The sequence below is a fragment of the Lepisosteus oculatus genome, chromosome 2 (assembly GCF_040954835.1).
Source record: "Lepisosteus oculatus isolate fLepOcu1 chromosome 2, fLepOcu1.hap2, whole genome shotgun sequence".
NCBI classification, from domain to species: Eukaryota; Metazoa; Chordata; class Actinopteri; order Semionotiformes; family Lepisosteidae; genus Lepisosteus; species Lepisosteus oculatus.
The window spans coordinates 77003405-77027872 of record NC_090697.1 but is presented as its reverse complement, the minus strand read 5'-3'; the positions used below and the strand labels follow the sequence as shown (position 1 = coordinate 77027872).

Here is a 24468-nt window from a genome sequence, read left to right as displayed (position 1 = left end):
CTGCCCCCGTGTGCCCCACTAACAATTCGATTATTGATTCGGATAATTTGATTTTATGATGACGACACACCTGAGTTGTATACGTGAGGGAAGGTTAAGTGTCTATGAATGAGAGGAACACTCGTTATACAAACGAGATTTTAACGCTGTGGCTGGTGTTTTTGGCGCCGTCCTAAACCCTTTTTGACTTCTGAGCGTCCACCTTCAATCCAAGTGACACGTCACAGCCTCGGACCCGTGACCGTAGCACCGCTACTCCTTCTCCCACAGAGCTGATGCTTTTCGTTTCTGTTATCAAAACGGACACAAGACCCAGAGGAAACAAGCGGAAGCTACGCGGCTTTGCATTTACAAATGAGAACAGGAGGCATTTTTCTTTTACACTAAGGGTGGCGGGGGCGTGGAACAAGCCCCCCAGTCATATTGTTGAAACCGACACGTCGGATTCTTCCAAGAAAGGACTGGATAACATCCCCGGCTCAATTAGCCACAAACTACTAGGCAGGCTAGTTGGGATGAATGGGCTCCTCTCGTTTTTAACCTTGATTATGTTCTGACGTATTTTAAATATTTCAATTTTAGGAATATTAAAGGTAACAAAGGAGAGCAGAGTTACACACGCTTGGCTAGTTTACAGACGATATCGAAGTTGCCCAACACTGCAGCGTTATTATTAATTTAAAATAGCAATCTTAAGAATTCGGTGTTTTTAATCAGTGCTGTGAGTACACCAGTCGGTGGGACACGTCGTTCTCTGCTGAAAATGAATAACTGCTGCTGCTCCCCCTGTCGGACAGGTGTCGTTAGTGCAGCTAATGTAAGGCTCACCATGGACTGAACTATTGTATCGGCAGGGTGGATTAGCCGTCATCCTTCTCGGATCTTTAAAGTCAGTGTATTTGACTTGGGCTTACCATCGGTTATTTGCCGTTTAGTTTTCAGCAGGCAGCGATAAAGATCCCAATCGCGTCTTTATTTTTCACACGCTCGCACACGCCTCCCTCCCTCCTCTCCCACCCCCTTCCCGGAGAAAGTATTGTGTCATTGGTATCGGCCGACCCCCCCCCCCCCTCCCCCCTTCCAGTAGTAAAGATGGCGCAGGCACTGTCAGAAGAGGAGTTCCATCGAATGCAGGTAAAATGCTTCTAATACGACAAAGTATCAAGTCGAATTGGGTCACATCGCGGTCCGGGTTGGTAATAAGAAGTAGGGCTCGCTGGGCATTCGGGTCATGAAGCTTTCGTTCGGAAAGCAGGGTCGAGAACAGTGCGGATGTTTTCGTAGGCCAAGGTTGCAGCCTCGGCGTCGAGTGGGCGATTGTGACCGAGTGTGATGGCGATGGGAGCCAGTCCACTCGGCGGGGAAGAGCCGGCAGAGAGACAGAGATGCGTGGGGAATAGGTAATGCAGAAAACAAATAAGCATATTAATCAGCCCATTGACAGGCTGGTTCACAATTCTGAATTGGGGACGTCTGAGCAGCTAGTCTTTTTGCAAACTAGCTGACATTGTTTTTTTTTTAGTGGAGCAGCACCGTCCTAGTCGTATTCTCCTTAATAAGTTGCCAGATTGTGAGTTTTGCTGGCCGGTTTCTAACACAATCCCTAAATCGGGACGGGGGGACTGTTTTTCCTGTAGTCGACCGCATCCTGTATTGAGGTCCTGAGTGATGGAGAGACCCGGGGCTCGCAGTCAGACCCCGGCGGTGGGTATCAGGTCGCCGTTCGGATGCAGAGCTCGACTCCTTGCTCTTCAGCCGCTGTGTTTATTTTGCTGTGTTGTGACATGACGTTGCGGTTTTGGCGGAGTGCGGCTGTGCCAGTTAGAGCCGGCGAAAAAACGCCGGGGGTCCTTCTGTGAGCACGTAAGCCCCCAGTCAGCTGTGACAGTTTGTAACTCTGCCAAGCCAGTGATCCGCACTTTCCTGGGTGAGTCAATAAAATCATAGCGCCTATGTGCCGCTGTTCTCGATGGCCAGCCCTGTCCAGCCCTGGATGTGGTGGATGCTAGATCCTTGCTCAGTGGCTCTTGGAGTAGGTGGGTTGTGTGGCTGTGGACTAGGTGGAAGGGATTGAGTCCGATCTTATGAGGAACCACCCCCAATATATTCTCAGACAAGGGGTCTATAAATATCGAGCGTGGAGCAGTGCCAGCTCCTGTCTGCTTCAGAGGGTTAATTCCACACTGGAAGGTAGTCCATTAACATTGTAGCACTAAACCGGAGTCCTTCCTGCTGGCTCTTGGTGTCGAGCGGTGTGTCACACAGGGCAACGAAGCCTTAATCCGCTAAACCTCAAACCTTAAACTTTGCTCGTCTGTGCTCGCCTGCTAACGAGGCCTGCCTTTGGGAGCAATGGCTACTCTTACTTCACTGCAGCTGATAATAATAAATAATAATCCTGACACATAGCGTTTTTCTGGACACTCCACTGACGGCGCTTTACAGGTAATGGGGATCCCCTCCACCCCCACCTGGATGATGCTCCAGTACTCTCCCCACACACCAGCTCGCAGTGGGGAGGAGAGCAGAGTGATGAAGCCAGTTCAGAGATGGGGGGTTGTTAGGAGGCCATGACTGGTAAAGGCCAGAGGGGAATTTGGCAGCACCCCTACTCTTTTTGAGAAACGCCCTGGAGTTTTTTATGACCACAGTGTGTCAGTTTATATGGCTCATCCGAAGGACGGATCTTTTTTTACAGTATAGTGTTCCTGTCACTATACTGGGGCAATAGCACCCACACAGACTGCAGGGTGAGCGCCCCCTACTGGCCCCACTAACACCTCTTCCAGCAGCAGCCTTAGCTTTCCTAGGAGGTCTCCCCTCCAGGTACTGGCCAGGCTCTCACCTGCTGAGCTTCAGTGTCCACAGATGCTGGAATCTATGAGTCCACAGCAAGCAATACCTTTCTAGGATTGGAGTGCATCCACAAACATTTCAACTCCAAGGGACAGGAAAGTCCCTTTGGTCCAGCAAAGAAACACTTCGAATGCACATAAGCCAGAGAAACGGGGCTGAAAACTACACAAGGATCAGCAGTGCTGGGAACCACCTGCAAGAGTTCACATCTACATGCTAAGCGAGTTAAAGATGATATTAGTATATGCCAAACCGTGCTACTGTAGATAAATCCCCAGGACTGCTCATAAAGAAGCTCGGTGAGACCGTATTCAGATATCAGCCTGTAGGTTTCTGAAGGATTTGAAACCTCCTTGCAGACATAATCAGAATTCCATAGTTATGAAGTGGTGGACAGTGAATGGGATCATTGGAATGTCTGGTATTTTTTCCAGGGAAAGTGAAAGGAGTTGGCCAGTCACATGGTTGTCACATGAGAGATTCTTGCAAGCGGGGATTGTCATACATTGCAGAAATCAGTCCTGTCTGAGCTGTAACTCTGAGGCAAATTGCAGTGTGAAGACAAACGGACTTGGGAAAGCCATTTACCTGAAGTTATTAAAAAAATAATTTACAGTCTCTCTAAATAATAACGCATTGCAAATTTGCATTAAACAGTTAAGTATGTTCACTATAAATTCAACTGTTTTATGGGAATGATGTAAATTGATGTTGACTGAGGTGACTTAACACTTAAAATTGAACCACTGCTTGAAGGCTCTTAGAGATTTGACCGTCACTGTCCTGCAAAAAGTGAAGGAAACAGATTCCCTTAGTAAGAGAGAGGAGGTAACACATCTCTTCTTCCTCGTTGTTTGAGCTTCCATTTCTTTTTTATTTTGTGTCTTATTTATGGTTCTATCCTATATGATCTGAAATTCAAAGGGGATTTTTTTTACCCGATTGCAATAGCATGGTAACAAAAGAAAAATACAACAAAAGTTCTTCCCCTCTTCATTACGGTATAAATGTTCACATTGATATTGATAATACTTTTAAAACTGTTTTTATCGGTACAGTGGCACACACATTAGCGCTGCTGTGTCATAACTCTTAGATTTTAAGTTTAATTTTAGCTGATGGTTCCTTCTGTGTGGAGTTTGCATGTTCTCCCCTGGGGCTCCAGTGGTTTGCCTCCACCTCTCGAAGACGAGCCAGTTGTGTTATACTAAAGTTCCCTTTCCACCCGGTCCAGGAGTGCAGCCCAGCCCTCGTGAAACCACTTTGCATGGAGTTGCTCTGCGCGAGCTGAACTGTCTTCTGCTGCATCTCTGTACACAAAAGTTGTTTTGTAGAACCTGAACCTGTGACCAATGATCAAAATGGTTTAAATGACTAGTAGCCCTTGATTAATGCTCTCATGTGCTCCTCTCCCCCTCTCCTCTCTCCCTCTCCTCTCTGCCCCTGACCCTCCCCCTCTCCTCTCTGCCCCTGACCCTCCCCCTCTCCTGCCCGTCTCTGCTCCGGTTGCTGTGCCTGACTGGATCCCCCACGTCCTCTCCTCTCTCCTGACCCAGGCTCAGCTCCTGGAGCTGAGGACACAGAACTACCAGCTCTCCGATGACCTGCGCAAGAACACAGCTGGTAAGAGACAATACGCGCAGCTGGGCTCTGTGGCCATACAGAGGCATCAAAAGCTTAGTTGAGCCTGAGATTTTCTGAATTCCTCTGCGTAATTGTAAGTGGCTGGTTGGGACCTGTTCTGTAGATAAGCAAGTCATCATCCTGTCAGTTTTGAGGCTGCTTCTGCAGCATGGCTCTTTTAAACGAGCCTGACTGCTGCAGGGTGCGGCAAAAGACCAGAAGCCACATCACAGCTGTTTATGTATTATTAAACCCCAGAATTGGTCAGTGGTTTCCTTCTAGTAGCTTCCGAGTTTGAAAGTGGACGCTGTGAGTCTGCTGGTTTGGTTTGGTGCTGGGGCTGTGTGCGCCAATCCTGGATAATAATGTAGCCCAGAGTTTAACCAGCGCTGTCGGTGCCTTAGGTGTTTGACAGACAGGTGTCCCTTCAAGGTCATCTCTAGCCAAGGACTGAGGTGGTCAGTCCTGGTCCCAGAGGGATGGTGTGTCTGCAGGTTTTCAGTCCAGCTCAGCTCTTAATGAGCTCGGTTAGCTCCTTACTGACTTAATTGGACCAGTTTACCAGCTTCTCCCAGCTCTTCAGATGCTGGTGCTTGGCGGAGATCTAGAAAACCTGCAGACTCACTGAACGGCCCTTGGGGGCTTTTGTGTGCATGTCTAGAGTGCTCAGCATGTGTTTCGCCGAGTCTCCTGTGGTGTGAAGTAACGGGTCCTGAAGCGCTTGTTCCTCTGGTGTTGCAGAGCTCAATGCCCTGCGCCAGAAGACCTCCACCCTCGAGAAGGATCTCCTCAAAGCTCAGAAGGTAGGACAGAGTGTTCACTGCTTTTCCAGAGTCGTGTCAGTGAGAGGGTGGAGTCTGTTCACCAGCTCTCTCTTCTTCCCAATGCTGGTACTATATCTGCTCCTGTTGTTCTCCTGTCCCAGCCACCGCTGCTTAAACCCACCACTACTACTGTTGCCATTGATACCAGTGCACATTGTCACCCAACGAAATAGTATCGGAGGACAGGGTGGAATAGACAGGCTTAGTAGTCTCTTGCTCTCATCCTCAAGATGGAAGTGCAATTAAAACTGAGAGCAGGAGGCTCCTTTTTACACAAAGGGTTGTGGGATTGTGGAACAGGCTACCCGACCATATGGTTGAAGCAAATTCTTGGATCAGTTAGATGCTAACTAGCAAATGGGCCAGATGGGCTTACTGGTCACCTAGCGTTTCTAATTGTTCATATGTGCAGAATGAGAAAGGTCTTGTGCACCTGTACATGTGAGCATATGTATAGAGATTTGTCTGTATCGAGGTTTGAATCTCATAGGTTAATTTTGTTTTGCAGGCTCTTGGCAAGAGTAAGAAAGCTCAGGTGAGTCTGTTCGTGAGTTGCAGGATGACGATTTCTGAGTCTTTCCACACGCGGCTTGGGCTGGTTTAAATAGGAAAAAATCGGGGAAAAAAATTAGCTGTTAAGCGGAATAAACCACTTAGTAAGACTTTGAGCCTTTTTATTCTCCAGTGGATGCAAAGAAGGTATCTTTATTTTGACAGCTGCACACACTAGTTAAATTAAGAACTTAATAGGTTAATTAATGAACAGTTTATCAATGTTTAGCTTAAGTCCTAGTAATTCTAATTTTAACAATTGCTAACATTTGACCTTTACAGTGTGCATTTTCCAAAACAAGGAGTGCAAAACAATTGTGCAAAGTAATTGATGTTTACACAATCTAGATAGATGAAACCTGCTCAAGACATTTTGGGTCTGATTGTGCAGGTTGGAGAACCATTTTAACAAGAGTAGAAACAAGACTTCCATAGCAGACTCGTGTATTCTTTTTAATTCAGGCGTTGACAACACAGGGGCTTTGTGTGTATTGGCAAAACAAGCTGACGAGCCAGGCTCTGTAGGAGCTCAAGTTGTCGGGGGCTGGGAATCTGACTCCTGTGTCCTGTGTCTGTGGGCAGGAAGTGGACGCCCTCCTCAGTGAGAATGAGATGCTCCAAGGCAAACTGCACAGCCAGGAGGACGACTTCAGGCTGCAGAACAGCACCCTCATGCAGGAGCTCTCCAAGGTGCTGAACTCTCCTGCAGCCCACACCTGCAGTAGCTGAAGCTGAGCTGCTCTTTCATACCCAGTAGGACAGAATTTTTTATTGCCACACAGCAAGACCTGGCGGAAATTGCTTTAGATAAAGCTAGAAAACTTGGAGAAGCAGACATATAGCACAATATTGAACTACAAATATAAATGAAAAGACAAACAAAGCACAGTCATAGTCGCTTATATGTAAGCGTTAAACTTACCGTCATGCTGATGCCTTTTGTGCTAAACAGTCCAAGTGGACATGCCCTCTAGCTGTTAATTCATTATTTAAGCTGTTTATTTCTTTCATGTCATCGCCAGCATACATACAGTGTTAGTCTTCTTTTATGCTGAAATTTTGGTTTCACCTTTGGGTTTAATTACTTTCATGTCTTTGATATTCCACTTGTTAAACCTAAGTAAACCCGCTTTTGCCCACAGGGAGTTTTAAATACATCTGTGTGTATTGTAGTACCTTCTGTTCCTCTGTCAGCGCTGCTTTTTTCATGAAAGGAAACCAGAGGCTGAAACTAGAACAAATAAACACAGCCGGCATTAAAGAGTAGGAAGCATGAGAGGTTCAGTCACGGATATCTTGTTTTCCTGAAAAGGGCATTTACGTGTATGTTTGTGCTGACTGCTTTGCTCACCATGCAGCTTGTGAAGAGGTTTTTAATCTCCCTGTCGAGAAGGCGACAAGAGAAAACATGATTTGCTTTGCGTCTGTCTGATTAAGACATATACACGCTGGTGTTTGCAACATTAACGTTCTTCCTTTGTGACTTCCTGTCAGCCCCCGCTGCCTGGGCAGTGTGTGGGCTGTTGTGTAAAAGCCCTCTCGGGGCTGGAGACGCTCAGGCACGCTCATGCTCAAGTAGCTCTGGCCAGCGAGTGGGTACACACGATCACCGTGATGCTTTCGTTTTTCATTTTTTAATGAGAACTGATAAATACGGCCAGCAAACACAGGTCCTGGAGGGGAGAAACTGAAAGACTGGAGACGACATGGATGTTAACGAAGGAGGTTTTTCAGAACAATCTTAGCCTTATTTTCATCACATAAACATAAATGTGCTGTCATCAAGCACAAACTCTATTTGCGGGGTTGAGATCAATTCAAATCCAAGGCTGTAGCTGTAGCGTTTTGTAGTCTAGGTGTTGGTGGGCCAGTAGGTGGCTCCTTTGGACTGGAATTTCCTGACCAGTGACCCAGGGTAGTGACAGGGGCAGTGTGCTGCAGGAAGGGCCATCTTTCAGAGGTTAACAGGAGGAACTGGTTACTTGGTCATTAAAGATCTGGCACTGTTCAAAAGTGTAGGGCTTAACCCCAGTGTCTTGGCTAACTTCCACTTTGGGCTTGTGCAGTTGCAGTATGTCTTCCTTAGAGTATCCTCTTGAGTCAGCTGGTGCACCTTCTCCTCCTGTCTTGCTGTGTAGTGGGGCTGCTGGTGCAGACTCACCCAGCTGTTCTTCATCACGTTTCTGTGGATCAACCTATATGTTTATGCGTAAATGCTAATTTTGAAAAGTCTTTAAATTCTTGCTTGAATTCATTTCTGTGCTTCATTACTAGCTGAAAAGGTTATTTATGCATTCAGCTTCATTTAAGTTATTGGATTTCATGATGTTGGACTAAGAAACAGAATTGACATAATGTTTACAAGTCTTGCACATCAGCAGCAGGTAAGAAAGCTGGTAATCAGGGCTCTTGTAATGCCTTCAAGCCGTGGGACTCTGAGACACTGAAGCTGATGTTGTCCCCTCCAGCTGTGCTCCCAGATCGAACAGCTGGAACAGGAGAACCAGCAGCTGAGGGAGGGGCAAGGGGTGGAGCCAGCAGCCCCAGGCTCCGCCTGTAGCCCCGTGGATGGAGAGTTACTCCGCCTCCAGGCTGAGAACTCCGCCTTGCAGAAGAAGATGGCAGGTGAGCACAGCGAAGGGGGAGCCCAAGGTTGGGGTGCACAGTTTCTGGAACCACTAGGCACGGTATAAGACAGGAAGTTTCCAGCATGCGTAGTGCAGTGGAGGGTTGGCTTCTAGCAGGCATTTCATGAATTTGCTTGCACATGTTCTGCTCTCTGCCCTCCCTCTTCAGCCCTGCTGCAGCACCGTGAGCGGGAGGAGCAGAGCCAGGCGGGGGCCGAGGTCAACGGGCTCAGGCCCGCGGCGCTGGGCTGCGTGGAGCCGGACCCGGGCCAGGCGGATGCGGGCGGTGGGGGAGCCGGCACGCCAGAGAGGGCGCCGAACGAGCGGATCGAGCAGGTGGGCCCGGGACCGGGGAGGGGTGCGGCCGTGCCGTCGTGGCCCGGCCAGCGCGTCCGGTGCAGATCCAGTTCCGCTTCGCGTTGCAGTGCGTTATCCTGAGCGCACTGTCTGTGCACAGAGCTGCACGCATTTCTCATGAGAAGTTTGTGTTTGCTGTGGAATCTTCTGATTGTGCAAATAAATCCCAACCTCTTGAACTTGAACCTCTTGAATCCTGGGAGCTGCCAGAAGAGACAAAGTATTGAAGATCTGGATATAGATGGAGCATAGAATATATATGCAGATTTAAGTATATGAGTGCTAGTATTGCTATATGAGTAATTAGTCTTGTGTACCACTTCTGTAGCTGGAAATAATGAGCTTTTCAATTCATATCGCAGGCCGAGGCAAAATGTGCCAAACTTGAACAGCGAGTGAAGGAGTTAGGAGGTGAGTCGGGGAGTTTTATTTTGTTATAAAGGGTTTTGCTCTCTGAGGGAAGTGTTTTTGTGGGCTCCAACTGCTGTAATTACAGTCGGAGAATAAAATCATCCAGTACTTCTGATAGCACCCTATTTTAGAAATGGGGATCATCCCTATTGCAGCTCTAGGGGTGCACGGTTTTGAGAGTCTCCCAACATTTAAAGGGAAGAAGCATGTTTTGCTTTTACTTTTTTCATTCTAATGGGACCAGCTACTGAAGACTAACCTGTGTAATAGTGTAATATTTTACAGAACCTTACACTTCAATTGGCAGTGTTGTCTTCCACAGAAATAGTTTTCAAGTTACATATACATGCGGTTAAAGGGTGTTTTAAATATCACTAGTGTAAAGAATTAAAGAAGAAAAGCCATAAAAAATGTTTAAATAAGCAAACCTTTCTTTCCGTTTCCATCGTAAATGTCCTGTGACAGTACTGTTTTTAGTTAGTCCAGTACGCAACAGTGGTTGCGGAGTCATTTAAAAGTTGGCTTCGATTTTGTTCTTAAAGTCTATTTAGAAAACTACTGTTGTGGAATCCTGGAGGTTTATAAGAGGAGTTATATACTAGAGAAGGCTATTCGGCCCAGTAAGCCTGTTAGTAGCAAATTCATCCAGGGATCCAGCACATCTACAGTGGTATCAAAAGCATGCACACCCTTATTCAAATTTCAGCTTTTGTTGACGTAAAAGCTGAAATCAAGACAAATCGCGCCAGATTTTTTATCACCTTTAATAAGATCTTGTAACCGATAATATTTAAATGAAAAACAAATGGATAATTTTTAGGCACAATAGCTAAAAAAACTTTTAAATACCTTTGTTGCATAAGTGTGCACACCCTTTGCAATGGGGGTTGTAACTGTGTTCAGATTGAACCAGTCACATTCCAGATCATGTACAGAGGTAATTTACCTTCACTTGACATCACTGGACGTGATTCTGATTAGCCCTAAATAAAATCAGCTGTTCATATAATATTCCGCTGTTTATTGTGTCTGCTACCTGCCACTATGTATGCAGCAGTAGGCCAGTTTGAAATGAGGAGCTGGAAGTGTGCACATTGGCGTGCACATGCTCGAGCGGTGTTGCACAGAGTCAGGTTGGCCGGCCTCACCAAATGCTGTTTTGACAGAGGTGGAACTCCAGCTGCACACGGAGCAGGAGGAGAAGAGGCTGCTGAAGGCGCAGCTCCAGACTCTTGAGGTAATACCATGGTGATGTACCGGGTTACGTGCGCTAGCATCTGCTGTGGGCTCTATCGTAGGCCTGTTGTGCTCGCAGGCGCTGCAGTCTCCTGTGTGAGAGCATGCTGCAGCTGCAGTGCTGGACAAGGTTATTGCACTGTTCTTATCTGTACCATTATGGTTGTGTCCAAACCTCTGGTTTTTAATCACAGAGTTGGGGTGCTTCTCCAGCCCTGGTTTAGGGTGCCTTAAAGTACTGAGGAGTAACGTCAGGATATTGAGAGGATCGGGGCAAAGCTGACCATCCCAGACTATCTGGGGAGTGTCTGGGGAGCAGGGTCTTTTTCTTGAGACAGCTGCAGGAACTTGGTGAATCGATGGAGCAACCGAGAGAGTTTCAGTTTTCTCACCTGGGTTTACACCCTGGGCTCCCTGTTCTTTTACCCCTGGGGGCAGAGGGGGTTCTCCCAGAAGGCTGTGTGATGCCCTCCAGGGTGTGAGTGTTTGTCCCCCCCTGCTCTCCGATGCAGAGACTGAAGGGAAGTGGGAATTCTGTCCACACCTGTTCCTCTAAGGAGCTACAGCAAAAGTTCATTGTGAGACAACTGACTGGTTTTCATCTTTTTCTCTTAGTCATCCAAACAGGCAGACCTGACCAAACTGCAGGAAGACCTTGCTAAGGTACCTCGGAGTCCCTGATCTTATTATATTTTATTTCATTGTGATGAAAATGGAATGTAAAGCATGTGTGTGTCTTTCAGCTGCGCTCATTCTTTCCATGGGTTTTGTGGCACAGCTTCCTCTAAACGTAAAGTTTTTAGATGTCAGTTTATTGGATTTGGATTGAATATAACCATTCATAAACTGGAAGTCAAAATGTGTACACTACATACTAGCAGAAATACTGTCCGTGTGTTTTTTATTAGTTTGTGTATCTGTATTTTGTCTTTCTTAAATTATCATATCTTCAGCACACCTGAGTCCTTTAATCAATTTATTCTCTTTGAAGTTAGTTTTTCAACTTGCACTGTCTCTTATCTGTCTCGCGCTGTACTATTGACAGTTCTCTACAGTAAGATTCCTCTGTAACAAGGCGTTTTAACAGCCGTTGTTAACTGTAAAGTGAAGTTGTTTTAAAAATCCGTTTGTTGTTACCACTGTGATGAACCGTGTTCATTTTCCCTGTTCTCCTATCGTTCTAGCTTTCTGACAAACTGAAGAAAAAGCAGGAAAGGTAAGGAGGGACAGCAGCATACTCCTGTCTGGGTATGGCATGAGCTCACCGAGCGCAGGTGGGCAGTGCGGGCGAAGACAGGTGGGCAGTGCGGGCGAAGACAGGTGGGCGGCGCAGGTGGACAGTGCGGGCGAAGACAGGTGGGCAGTGCAGGTGGGCAGTGCGGGCGAAGACAGGTGGGCAGTGCGGGCGAAGACAGGTGGGCGGCGCAGGTGGGCAGTGCGGGCGAAGACAGGTGGGCGGCGCAGGTGGGCAGTGCGGGCGAAGACAGGTGGGCGGCGCAGGTGGGCAGTGCGGGCGAAGACAGGTGGGCAGCATGACGTTCACATTCCTTTCCCAAGCAATCTTCCCTTAGCAGCATTAAACCACAAAGTCTCTGCGTACCACGAGTTAAATTCCCGTAAAAATATTTCAATACCCGTTATTTAAATGGAGAGAGTAATGGCAACCGACGTTAAAGAATTTTGAGAGCTGTGATTGCAGAGCAACTTAGATGTTTTTTTGTGGTCGTCTCTTCTCACGTTACTGTGTCCTAAAGGAAACCGTTTCAAAGTGATGTCAACAGGTCATGCGGCCTGTTGCATGTCTGTTGGCCGCAGCATCACTTTGCCAGTTAATCTTCTATAGAAAGTACGTCCCACCGCGTCGGGGACTACATTCTGGAGCAGGCTGTCCAGCCACGTTGTTGAAGCCGATACCCCGGCTTCCTTCGAGGAAATAATGAATGGATGAGACCTTGCATCAGCGCAAAGCTACAGATATGACCAAACGGGCGTGATGCTTCCTCTCGTTCGCACCCCTCCGAGGTGCAGGTGGCAGGAGGGGGGTACAGCCTGCGGAAAGGGGTGCTACCAGAGGGGGTGGGGTTAGGTTAGGGCACACAGAGGGTGTGTTAGTGTCCCAGTCTCTCTGGGGGGGGAGATTGCAGTAACAACCCTGTGTCCCACTCTCATGCAGCTTCATGCGCCTGCAGGCTGAAAAGGAGGCTCTCTACAATGACAGCAGGTGAGAGCGAAAATCCCCTGCACGCACTTCTGTCTTTCTTACTGATTGACATGCAATGTTGGCTCCCCTTTTACAAAATAAAGTATTTTATGGACAACATCTATATTATCTGTGGTCTGACCGGAACTTTCTTCTGCCTCGTTGACAGAAACAGCATCTGAAATGCCAAGTTGTTTTTTTATATGTATTTTTAACACAGGAGTGTCAGTCACTGAAAAAATAACCTGGTACCTTTGGGTGCAACTCATTAAAACACCCCAGGGATTTAAGTAGAGTAAAACAATAAAAACCACTTTCTGACTTTTGTTTTGCTCCTGTTGGTTATTGGATTTTTTTTTCAGGATTAAAATCAGTGAGATTCAGCAGAAGAAAGAGGAGGAGTTGAAGTCCATGAACATTCGGAACCAGAAGCTACAGGGAGACCTGCAGGTGGCCAATCAGGTATCAGTGCCTCCACATGCCAACCAATCAGGCTGCCCCACTGCAGTCCAGTCCAATGGTCTGCTCAAGGCTGGGCCCAAGCACTTTCAGAGTAGGAGATACTGTAGTGAAGGCAGTAGTGTTGGGTGGGACTAAGGGGTGATTACTAAAGAGATTAAAACTGTGGCCCTAGAAAGATGTCAAGGGGACACTGGTTTGCAGGAACTGCAGGCAGAGTCCACCTCTCTTAGGAAGGGGTGAAATCTGTTTCCTGTGATTCTAATCACTGCAGGAAGGGTGCACTGGGCAGTGTGCCGACGCACGTGCAAGAAAAGCGCAGGCGTGCTGGCCTAGCGGTGTTGCGGCCTGCTCTAATCTCAGGCGTGTCTTTGCAGAGCATCAGTGAGCTGAAGGAGCAGCTGCAGAGCCAGCAGAAGGAGCATGAAGCAGCCCTCCTTGCACTCAGAGACCAGGTAACCAGCCCAGGGCCTGCCGAGCTGGCCTGTGCGGTGGAGGTGTGGTGCCGGCAATGCCTGTCCGCTCCTTGGCAGCGCCTCGATTGCTTAACTCTTTTGCTGCCAGAGCTTCACCCTTGAGGAGATGCAGTCTGTGCACAAATAACCCCGACTCGGACGAATCTGCGCAGAAATGATTCCAGATTGAAAGGGAAACTATTGCATATTGAAATGGATTTGACAGTGTCTGGTGTGACAGTGAGTTAGATTGTGCTGGATGTTCTTCAGACCTTGGTTGTGGTTTCTGTGTGCACTGCACAGCAGAGCCCGCGGTGGTGGTATAGCCTCCTGAATTGTAGCGGGCTGTGTGTGGAACGTGATCATGGCCCCAGGGTGACTGCTCTTTCACGGTAGCCAACAGCTACAACCAGTTCATGAGGATCTCCCTCAAGATCAAGCCTTACCCCCCACTCTGTAGGAATAGCTCTCGGGAGCTGAAGGCGGCAGATTGCAGGAGTTTTCTCTGGCTCTCGGGGTTGAAGTCCCTCCTCCATAATTAAGGTTGAACTGGAGGACAGGCTTGATGTGGAATAGAAGGAGTGGGGCAAAATCTCTGATGGATCATTGGAGGAAATGGCTGATCCAGGCAGATGGATCTCTGTCAGCCAGGTTTGCAGGATCGGACTTCAACAGAAATCCAGTAGATTTTTTAGTTCTTTGTGCTTGTCTGCCAGACAGACATTTAAAACAGATGTGCTATTCTCTGGACAGGAAAAGAAGAAAGAAGGTCCTAAAATCCTAGTGTCCTCTTCAGTCCATACCCCAGAGTTGCTTGTTACTATTAAAGAGCTGTTGCTCCAGATAGCTGACTGCTCAGGGGCCTTGTGAACCATGCAGATAGGGAAGTGGAACAGCAGTCTGCAGAGCCACTAATGAGTTGTCAGTTTATAATGACTCCCACACTGCTGGTGATAATCTCTGCGTAGGAATTCGACCCCCTTGTTCCGAGTGACACCAGGAGTTGAGAGTGCCGAATGCACTCAGTGCCTTTAATGTCTTCCTGACTTATTGAGGGAGATTCTGTCAGTATGGCTTATGTTCAGGAGTCCTGGCAAGACTTCTTGAGCTCTTTAGGCGTTTTCAGTTTTGAAACGTTACCATTATGTCTGTAGCTAGCGCTGCAGGAAAGGAGTTCCTGAAGAACTGCCTTAATGGGCAGCCTTCCTTGAAAGAGGTTATAGGGAGCTGGCTGGCTGTGATTGTCGTCTGTTCGGCGGGGCTCTGCAGATCACAGAGAAAGAGGCAAGCTGTCGGGTTCCTTTTGCTTATGAAAACTCTGCTGCTTTCCTCTTAAGAAGTCCAGAGTGTTAACCCTGCTTTCCTTGCCTTCTGCAGTGCAATCAGAAATTAATCCTGTGTCCCGTCCTTTAAATTCAGTCATGCCTTGATTCAGCTGTCTTCGTGCCTGGACTTTCTCTGCTTCTGTGTTCTAATCTCTTTTTTTTTTTCATCTTCTTTTTTTTCTTCCCATTTCTGGTCTCTCCTTCCTTTCTGCTTGACTCCTTTTGTCTCCTTCTCCCCCCCCGCTTTCCTGTGCTTTCCTCCCTTCTCCCCTTCTTGCCTCCTTGTCGCGTTCCGCTGTGACTCCTCCCGTTCATCCTGTCTCCCTCGCACTCCTCCGACACGACTCCCTGTCTTCTCCTGCTCTTCCCCTCTCTCTCCCACTGTGATACAGGTAGCGTGTCAGAGCGCAGTCAGTCAGGAGCAGGTGGAGAGTATCCTGACTGAGAATGATGCTCTCAGGACTAATCTAGCTGCCCTAGAACAGGTACTGCTCCCCTCTTCTCCCTGCGCAGGCAGAGCACTGGGGAGGCTTCTCCTTGTTTCTGTGTCTCTTCGGACACTCCTGCACTCACCTGGGTACCTGAACCCAGCCACGAGGTTGAGTGGGTTTGTGGGTTTGTTTGCAGCTGTCTGGGCAATGGGGCCCTTTTCAGATTACGCATCGGTACACATCCTCAAAGAGACATTAGTTTGCAATCCTGTATCCTGTTCAGTTAGCATTGTGATTCAGTCTTTAGCCGATTGAGACAGCTGTGTTTGTTCATTTATGAAAGTAATGATGTGTAATTAGACGGAAAAGGATATTCCGAGTTGTTGCTCCCAGCTGTGCTGTGTGATCTGGATTATAAATGCAGTACGGTGCTCTCTGGGTGTCCTCATGCATGTCCATTCTTCAGGCTGCAGAAGAATTGAGAGAGGACTCCAAGAGCTTCACATCCCTTCCTCTTAGCCTGCAGCCCTGTTGCTGGTCAGGGCCTTCTTCAGGGATTCTGGGAAAAGGCTTTGCTGGGCCGTTGTCTGAGGGGAGTGCACACAGGCTCCGGTTTTTCTCCGCACCCTGGCCAGGCCGCAGGGGAGCTGTGAGGGCAGTCGTCTTCTCTAGTTGGGCATGGCAATCTTGTTTCAGAAGGGCTTATGAAAACCAATCCGCGTTTCGTCTAGGTTTATTGCTTTGCTAGTGTTGCCTTCGTCATGGGTTGTAGTTGTGCCAGACGTGTTCTGAAATCGGCACTAAAGTTACTAAGTTATGAAAGTAAAGCTGTCTGTTCTGGACACTTATCTTAATTTATGTCTTAAGGTGATGTTATTGGCTGGGTGTTTCCTCCTCTAAAGCAGCAATACCAGTAATAAAACAAGGAAATTCTGAATTATTTTTTTGTTGATGCTTTAGACATGTCCTTTCACAGTTCTGCAATTAATGTGCAGAAGGGAGCTAGTGCCCAGCTCAGTTGTCCCATGTGCTAGCGGTGCCTGTGGGGGCAGATGTCCTCATGCTCTTCCCTGCCGTGTGACAGATCCAGACCGCCAAGACCCAGGAGATGAATGTGCTGAGGGACCAGAACGTGGCCTTGACCGTGGAGCTGCAGCAGAGGCAGGCTGAGCAGGAGAGCTTCCTGGCCCAGAGGGATGACCTCAACTCGCAGCTGCAGGTCAGCCTGTGCCGCCTTTTACCCTAGAGCCAGACAGCCACTAGGGGGCAGCAGTCACGTGCATGATATTAATATGCACTAAGGCACCAGTTCTGTTTGAAATCATGCTAGAAAGTGGTAGTGTGGCCTTCAAGTGCAGATTAATGTGTTTGTCATTTGCATTTACTGTGTATTGCAGGAGAACTGTTTGGACACCCACTGCATAGCAGTTTGGTCCACTTCCGGGTTTTCCAGCTGTAGGCAGTTGTATTTAATAAACCAACACCAAGCGATGGATGCTTGATGTTTGTAACCAAATTTTGAGAACACGTGCGTGGCTTAGCCTGTGGAGTTTAAATAAACCTTTCCGCAGTTCAGTTAACACCGGAGCTTGCCTGATGAACCGCTGTGCACTGGGGAGTCTTCTCACTTGTTTTTTTAGTCTTGAGCTAATTCTTTTCCTTGAATAAGAAGTTTGTCAGGGTGCACTCCATGATAGGCCCTAGGTACGTGAAAGCTCAGCAGCGGCGTCTTGCTCCTCCCCCTGTGCAGGAGGCGAGTCGGGCCAGCGGCCGCCTGCTGGAGCAGCTGACCCAGCTGGGCCAGGACAAGGAGAGGCTGCAGCAGGAGCTCGAGGAGGCCCGCAAGGTACCGCGCCGCGCTGCTCCCCGCTCACTCACTCCACAGGTGTGGAGCCAGGGATTCGTCAGAGTGAGAATCTGATCCTCTGGCGCAGGCTAAGAAGTGGACTCCACTCATGCAAAAGGTCCTGAGGATATTCTGGTGCTGGTCCGTTTAGTTTTCTTATACAAAAGTAGGATACCTTTTAAAGTCCTTTAAATTTCACAACAATTTTCAGTGCAGTGTACACAGGCCAGGAGTTACGTGACCAAATCCTTTTAGTCTGCAGGATTCTGCACACTGCAGCCTGTTTAGGAGCTCGGTAGAGAAGTGAGGCAATAGAGCCGTCTGATCATGATGCGTTAACGGCAGGTGTGGGCGTTTCAACACCAGGTAGAGCCAGAGTCCTAGCTGAGCCGTGCTCCTCAGGTGGAAGAAAGGTGCCCTTGTGATGTTTCTCACATGAGCTTCAGGTGACAACACAGGGGCAGGAGTAACACCAGGGTTTGAGTGTCAGGGGTGTGGTCTCACCATTGCTGGCTCTGCAGGAACACTGAGCTCCAGCAGTCTTGCGAAGCCCCTGAGCCTGGCCTCTGGCCGGGTGCTCTTTAGTTCGTCCCGGGGATGCGCTCGTCCGCCGCCGCCGCGCCTCTGCCACCGCCTCCCTTCTCGCCTCAGACCGCGGACAAGCGCAAGGCCATGCTGGACGAGATGGCGATCGAGACGGCGCAGGAGAAGTCACGGCACAAGGAGGACCTGGGCAACGCGCGGCTGCAGCACGAGAAGGAGGTGCTGGGCATCCGCGCCAAGTACGAGCGCGAGCTGCGGGAGCTGCACGAGGACAAGCACCGCGCCGAGGAGGAGATCCGCAGCCAGCTCCGCGACGAGAGGGTGAGGCCGCCTGCCCGCCGGGCCGCCCCGGAGAGGCTCCGCTGCCCAGTGGCTCATTCGGCTGCAGCTTTCCCGAGCGCCGTGCGGACGGAGGCGGGCGTCTCGGGGCTGGCCGGGCCGGAGCTGTCGTGCGGCTCGGACTGCCGCGTGTCCGCGTCTTTAATCCCCGCACCGATCGGGAAAAGACGCCGTTGAAACCTGTAGGACCTAGGACCTCAGCCCCGCGAGTTCAGGCTGGGCTGTAATGGGCTTGCCGGGCAGAGCCGTAATGCATCAGTAACCGATAATGAAGAATCGTGTTTCACTCCCGAAGCGAGCTTTAAACTAATCCCCTTTAGTTGTTTCTGCAGTGGTCCTGCAGAAGCATCTCAGAATAGCACTTGTAACCACTTTTGTATGTTCAGGCCGAATCTGAGTACCTTCTGCTGGCACGCAGGCCTCTGAATTCTGGACTCCCTGAAGCCTAGTATTGGTCCTGCTGGTGTCTGTTCTCCTTGAGTAGTCAAGTAAATAACCCTTAATAGTCCCACTAACAGGTTTCTCATATACTCTTACACATCAGTTCACTTTTTAGCTATTGTGGTCCGTAAATAACTTGAGATTTTGGCGGCTCCGAGCTTTGAGTAGAAAACAAAAACTTCCAAAGCAACAATTTATTCAATGCAGAATCCATTTCAGCAAAGAGCTCAGCAAGCAATGACAATCAGCAGGTGTGCTAGACCCCAGGAACAGGACTGGGCACCCCTGCCTTAGCAGACAGCCCAGTAACTAAGGAGTTACAGCAGTCTTGCCTTAGTTAAAGCATGTATAGGGTCCAATCAGGCTGAGCTTGTGGCCTTGGTTCTTTTTAATCTAGCTTCACAGATGCAACAGGAGTTAAGAGCACCCCAAGTTACACTGTAAGAATGATAGGAGTCTGCTGCAACCCTCCTGACTCCTGCTCTCTAAGAGCTCTGCACTGGTGCCTTTGGAGGCTAATTTCGTTGTTGCTGCTCCACATAGCTGTTCATCATCTGGGCCCTTCATGCATAATCCAGTTGTGGACTTCTGCTGCTATTGATCGCGGTGTACCGTTCCAAGCATCACGCTAATGCATTGCTTATAATTAACGAAGAAGGAAAGATTAATGCATGTACAATCACTAATGTTGAAGCCTTTTTGTTTTTCTCTCCTTAATTGTTATTGGAACCACTTTATGGTGGTGTATTCCAATACCAGGCTTGTGCATTCTCATTTGATCAACACTTGCTTGGTGGGCGCGCAGCAGCGTCATAATGGATTTGACTCACTATCGATTTGTTCTCTGTAATTGCTTATCAAAGTTACTTTGAGCTCTGAATGAAAGCTGTTAGATCATCAGAATTTTACCTCATGTCATTCATGCAAACGTGGGCTTTTCTTACTCATATCTCCGTCGCCATGACATCTGCGTCTCGGGTGACTCGGAGAGGTGTGTTGAATATAGATTCCCCTTGGCGTTCCAGACTGTTATAGGGGACCGAGTAATTGTGCTGGTGGCGTGCAGTGCAGGTGGACAGACTGCGTCGCGGTGCGTGTGTGCAGCAGATTGGGACTGTAGGCAGAGCAGTGCAGGGCTCAGCTGTGGGCTTCGATTAGAACGAGACCAGACCGCTTCCACTGCTCTAAGCAGCCTCCTCTTCAGCGGGACTCGACGGTGCACGTTTCAACCCCCCCAGCTTCTGTTCTCACCCGGAGCTCGGGTTTGTCTTCCCCAGGCCCGGACCCGGGAGCTGGAGGACTGGCAGCAGACCGCGGAGGAGCTGCGGGCTCAGGTCCAGGCCATGGAGGGCACCAAGGGCTGGTTTGAGCGCCGGCTGAAGGAGGCGGAGGTACGCGCCCCGCTCCACGTACACCCCTCAGCTCGCACTCAGCTGCCGACCCCTTCTCTTCTTCAAGAGAATCAGATCGCCTCTCCGAGCGAGTCGTTGCCGTGTACCCTTCGGAGCCGTTTATCTACACGGCTTGTGTCTTTAAGGAGGTCGGCAAGCGCGATTGCCGGACTATTTTTGCGACGCACCCTAAACAAGTTCCCTTTTGTTTTGGCTCGGCCGCCTTGCTTTCCGTCTGTCGCAGCCGGTGCTAGAAATTCGCTCAGCTGAGGTTCGAACGCCTGAACTGCCGTGGCGCCGTTTTGAGAGGCAGCAGGCTTTCCTTTGCCGCTGGTAGGCCTCTCGGAACGTGCCTTGCGAAGTTAGGGGCCCCCTCCCTCGCCATCCGCTCCGCCCGGATGTGGCAGAGATGCCGGCGAACCCAACTCATCGCCTGGCTTTCCTGGGATTGCTCCAGGAGAGCTGGAGAGCTGGAGAGCTGGAGAGCTGGAGAGCTGGAGAGCTAGAGAGCTAGAGAGCTAGAGAGCTAGAGAGCTAGAGAGCTGGAGAGCTGGAGAGCTGGAGAGCTGGAGAGCTGGAGAGCTGGAGAGCTGGAGAGCTGGAGAGCTAGAGAGCTAGAGAGCTAGAGAGCTAGAGAGCTAGAGAGCTAGAGAGCTAGAGAGCTAGAGAGCTAGAGAGCTAGAGAGCTAGAGAGCTAGAGAGCTAGAGAGCTAGAGAGCTAGAGAGCTAGAGAGCTAGAGAGCTAGAGAGCTAGAGAGCTAGAGAGCTAGAGAGCTAGAGAGCTAGAGAGCTAGAGAGCTAGAGAGCTAGAGAGCTAGAGAGCTAGAGAGCTAGAGAGCTAGAGAGCTAGAGAGCTAGAGGGGCAGAACTTAAGATCACAGAGAGCACGCGGAGGCACAGCTGTGTGAAAATGAGGAATAGGTGGTGTGGAGTAGGAATATCGTTTAGGCTTTGAGGAAGAGAAGGAAGGGGACCAACTCCAGCTGCGGCCACTAGATGTCCTCATTCCTTTAGCTGTAACAGAGCTAGCAGAATTTATTTCACACGTAAACTCAGTCTGTTCACCTGGGCATTTTTGGTCTTTTCCTTTTACAATGTAAAAAAATCCCCTTAATTCACCGTGGGGCTAAAGATATGACTTTCCGGACCCTGAGAGCAGAATTAATTTGGTTTGAGTCGGAATGGTGATGATGACAAAGGATGGAGGTGCAAAGGAGTGGGCAGAGGTTGCTTCCACGCTGGGAAGTAGAGAGACAGGGAAAAACGTTTTATCTGCAGAGCATCTTCAGGGGTCCAAATGCACACCTGGTAGAGGCTCTACCGCCGAAATGTTTCTCTTCCTTTAGACTTTCCAGCCTGTAGTTACCCTCTGCCTGTTCCAGAGCTACACTGTGACTGACTGCTGCTGTTCTGTCTGTGTCCAGGAGACCATTGAGAAGAACTCACTGGAGCACCAGGAGCAGATTCAGAAGCTCAAGTCAGAGGAGGCCGCACATCTGCAGGTCTGTCTGCGCAGTGAGAGGACAGAAGAGGCCAAAAGCCTCAAAGTGTCTGGAATCGTGGAGTGAAAATTAAAAAAAAAAATAATTTGGGACTGATAATACTGTAGCGCTTTCAGGTTCATGTGGGTATGTGCCCTTGCTGCTCCCACCTCAGGTCGGCTCCCCACTGCTGGGGCTCGAACCCGGGCTTCCAGTGTCACTCAACAGGGACCCAGCTGGCTGAGCTAAGGGAGATCACGAGATCTCATACCTTCAACAGATGTTGGCAAAAAATACTTGATAAAAATATATTTCCTGATCCCTTCTAAAACATCAGCATAAGATAAATACACATCAACCCATGAGGGTAAATTGGACATGGCTCAACAGTCAGGCTGAAACAGAGCCTTGAATTAATGTAAAATGTATAAAATGGAACATAACGTCTTGGCTCTATTTTAAAAAATATCAGTCTAAGCAGTTCTTGCATCAAAGCCCACCTCGTGTGGTGTTGAACTGTTTTCCTTACTCTCGGCATCCTTGCCATGTGTATGTCAAGACGCTCCGCTACTGGTAGAAACACGTTACAGGTATACTCTCCCTCGGCCTCGGGTCCCACTCAAGATCATCCCACAGCAGCTTGATGTTTAGATGATACAGCAGGTCAGCGCCTGGGGGAGTCAGTGTTTTAAAACTGCCTCAGGTCTCTTGTCATGTTGTGTGTTTTGGGGGTTTTGAAGTCGATGAAGGAATCGGTTGAATTAATATTCACCTGCAGTAAAAAGAAGGGGGATGCACTCATTTTCTCTGCCTCATTCACAGGCTGGGGATGCTACAATAGACAGAGCACGATTCGTACGTGTGAGTTGGAATGGAATTATGACCACGTAATGGGGCATTGATATGTGACATATTGAGGCATCAACCTGAAGTTATATTTACTTCATCTTAAAAGATGTTTTTTAAACCTTTAAACAGCTGGTGTTTGATGCCATAAAAAACAAGTTGTTCCTTCTTTTAGAGTGCCTGCTGATTTGTTTAATGGAGCAAGTACAAAGATGTGCCATAGAAAATAATATTCTGCTGAAAATAAGGAGAAACTGCGGACAATTATTTGTTATTAAATAAACGTGCTCCCTGGCAGGAGAAGGACGCAGAGATCCAGGGCGTGAAGCTGCAGCTGCTGGAGGTGGAGAAGGAGAGAGATGAGCACGTCTCCTCCATCACCAAGCTGAAGCAGGTAGGGAGGGGCGAGAGCGTCGCAGGATTCAGGGGACACCGGCCTTGTGCTGTCCCAGGCGCGCGTGTGCATGACATTGGGGTGCTCCTGTGGAATCTGGAATGTGCCCATCTCGAACCCGCGCCCGTGGGTAATATCGGGGCCATCCTGCGGGAATTCCACATGTCGGTCTCGAACCCACGCCAGTGGATGATATCGGGGCGATCCTGTACGACTTCCACGTGCCCAGCTCGAACCCACGCCTGTGGGATAATCCTTTGGGAATCCCACTGCCCGTCTTGAACTCGCTCCAGCCAGGGCTGGACCTGGTCCCTGATGCTGCCTGTGAAGTTGGCTGTACGTGTGCTGTAATCATTAGCAAGCAGGACCGGTATCTTTCACTAATTGCCTCAGCTCAGAGCTCAAGTGCTGCAGCTGTTCGATGCCTCAGAGGAACGTTCCAGCTTATTGGACGCCTGTGACTAGTTATTTGTTCTCACAGGTTCGTTCTCGCTGTCTCTTTTAATTAAGCTGTGCCTTCCCTTTTCAGATGTGCAGTTCAATCCGTCAGTCATTTCCTTGTTCGTCCTGCGTTCAGTCTTTTCCAGGCACAGAGAGTCTGGATAACAGAAGAGCCTCTCCTCACCTAGAGGACGTTTCATTCAATGGGTTTTTTGTCTTGAAGTTATAAGCGGCGTCAGTTAAAGAATGGAAGTGGTCTCTGTTGTCTGTTGTAGTCCTGATTTAGGAACGACCTCAAACATATGTTTCAGGCGGGATTGAAAACTCTGCACAGGCCTGGCCGGAGAATACCAGAGTGTGCGCTGAAACAGGCCTACGACTTCCTACAGCTTCCTTTTTATCCTGCAGCTTCCTGTTTGTCCCTTGAATTCAAACGAAGTCCAGGATTTGCAAACTCCACTTTCAATTACTTAATTGACTCAAATTTTTAGTTCGAAGAGCCCGTTTTGGTGAGATCTTAGATGTGATTTTCCACTTGGTTGAAGACGGCTATCCAGGCTGAGGCTCGGGGGGGCTGTCCCGGCCTCTGCTTTTCCGTTTCCAACTTGCTGGGCGATGTGGCCCTTCAGACACGCCACTCGGCAGGTCACAGGTCACAGGTCACGCTGTCTTCGTCTCTTGTAGGAAATCAAGGACACAGTGGATGGCCAGCGGATCCTGGAGAAGAAGGGGAGCTCAGCGGTGAGTCTGGCACCAGAAACAGTCCATCTTGACCAGTAGGAGAAAACCTGCTCTCGTCAGTGGTGTTCCCAGTGGTATCCCAGAAGCCCCTGGGCACGATGTGAACCCTGCATCTCCCACAGAGACTCGGCCCCTGTCTGAGTTCAGTGGTTGATAAATAGCGCTCGTTTTACAACAACAGATCTCTCTTTAAAATGCAACCGACAGCATTGCGTCTTCACTAAATCAGCAAAACTTTCTAATTGCCCTTCGGGATTTAGAATGCTGTTTTTGTCATTATTAACCTTAATTATTTAAGATGTCAGAGCTGTGGTTATTATGCATTACGTACTTTTCACTCCTGTCTGACGTGCCGTTCAACATCTGGAGAAAGTTATTGTGCAGCGATGGGTGTGTGTATCGGTTAGGAAAGTGAAGGTGCTGAAATGTGATCGCCGGGCTCTGGGATCTGGGATCAGCTTGAGGGGCTGATGAGGCAGAACTCTGTGGCTGAGATGCTCTGGGTCGATACTGGGAATAGCAGAATATTCGTGGCTCAGAAGTGGAGGGAGCCCAAAGGCAAATGTAGAGAAACGTCACACAATTTTTTCCAGAAATGCCGGAGGAGCAAAACACAAAGATTTGGTTGTGCATTAACATTCAATTTAGC

At 48.9% G+C, this 24468-nt stretch overlaps 1 protein-coding gene across 4 annotated transcripts in view; it reads left to right on the top strand.

Annotated features, from left to right (window-relative positions):
* The first annotated feature begins 1075 nt into the window (after positions 1 to 1075).
* The window catches only part of gripap1 (GRIP1 associated protein 1), a 45232-nt gene continuing 21839 nt past the window's right edge, over positions 1076 to 24468 (top strand). For 2 of the 4 annotated variants that reach the window (XR_011183751.1, XM_069184465.1), the window contains exons 1-23: positions 1076 to 1134; positions 4413 to 4479; positions 5221 to 5282; positions 5812 to 5838; positions 6438 to 6545; positions 8324 to 8480; positions 8652 to 8818; positions 9202 to 9250; positions 10417 to 10487; positions 11102 to 11149; positions 11671 to 11702; positions 12660 to 12707; positions 13049 to 13148; positions 13523 to 13600; positions 15318 to 15410; positions 15823 to 16005; positions 16441 to 16575; positions 17107 to 17202; positions 17854 to 18066; positions 19803 to 19916; positions 21341 to 21418; positions 22542 to 22637; positions 23763 to 23819. Coding sequence is in view for 3 of the 4 variants with exons in the window: in XM_069184465.1 (XP_069040566.1) it covers positions 1093 to 1134; positions 4413 to 4479; positions 5221 to 5282; positions 5812 to 5838; positions 6438 to 6545; positions 8324 to 8480; positions 8652 to 8818; positions 9202 to 9250; positions 10417 to 10487; positions 11102 to 11149; positions 11671 to 11702; positions 12660 to 12707; positions 13049 to 13148; positions 13523 to 13600; positions 15318 to 15410; positions 15823 to 16005; positions 16441 to 16575; positions 17107 to 17202; positions 17854 to 18066; positions 19803 to 19916; positions 21341 to 21418; positions 22542 to 22637; positions 23763 to 23819 (2121 nt within the window). In the remaining variant the exon portion in view is untranslated. The remainder of the gene's footprint in view (positions 1135 to 4412; positions 4480 to 5220; positions 5283 to 5811; positions 5839 to 6437; positions 6546 to 8323; positions 8481 to 8651; positions 8819 to 9201; positions 9251 to 10416; positions 10488 to 11101; positions 11150 to 11670; positions 11703 to 12659; positions 12708 to 13048; positions 13149 to 13522; positions 13601 to 15317; positions 15411 to 15822; positions 16006 to 16440; positions 16576 to 17106; positions 17203 to 17853; positions 18067 to 19802; positions 19917 to 21340; positions 21419 to 22541; positions 22638 to 23762; positions 23820 to 24468) is intronic. The other 2 variants (XM_069184468.1, XM_069184471.1) reach the window with 2 other exon arrangements.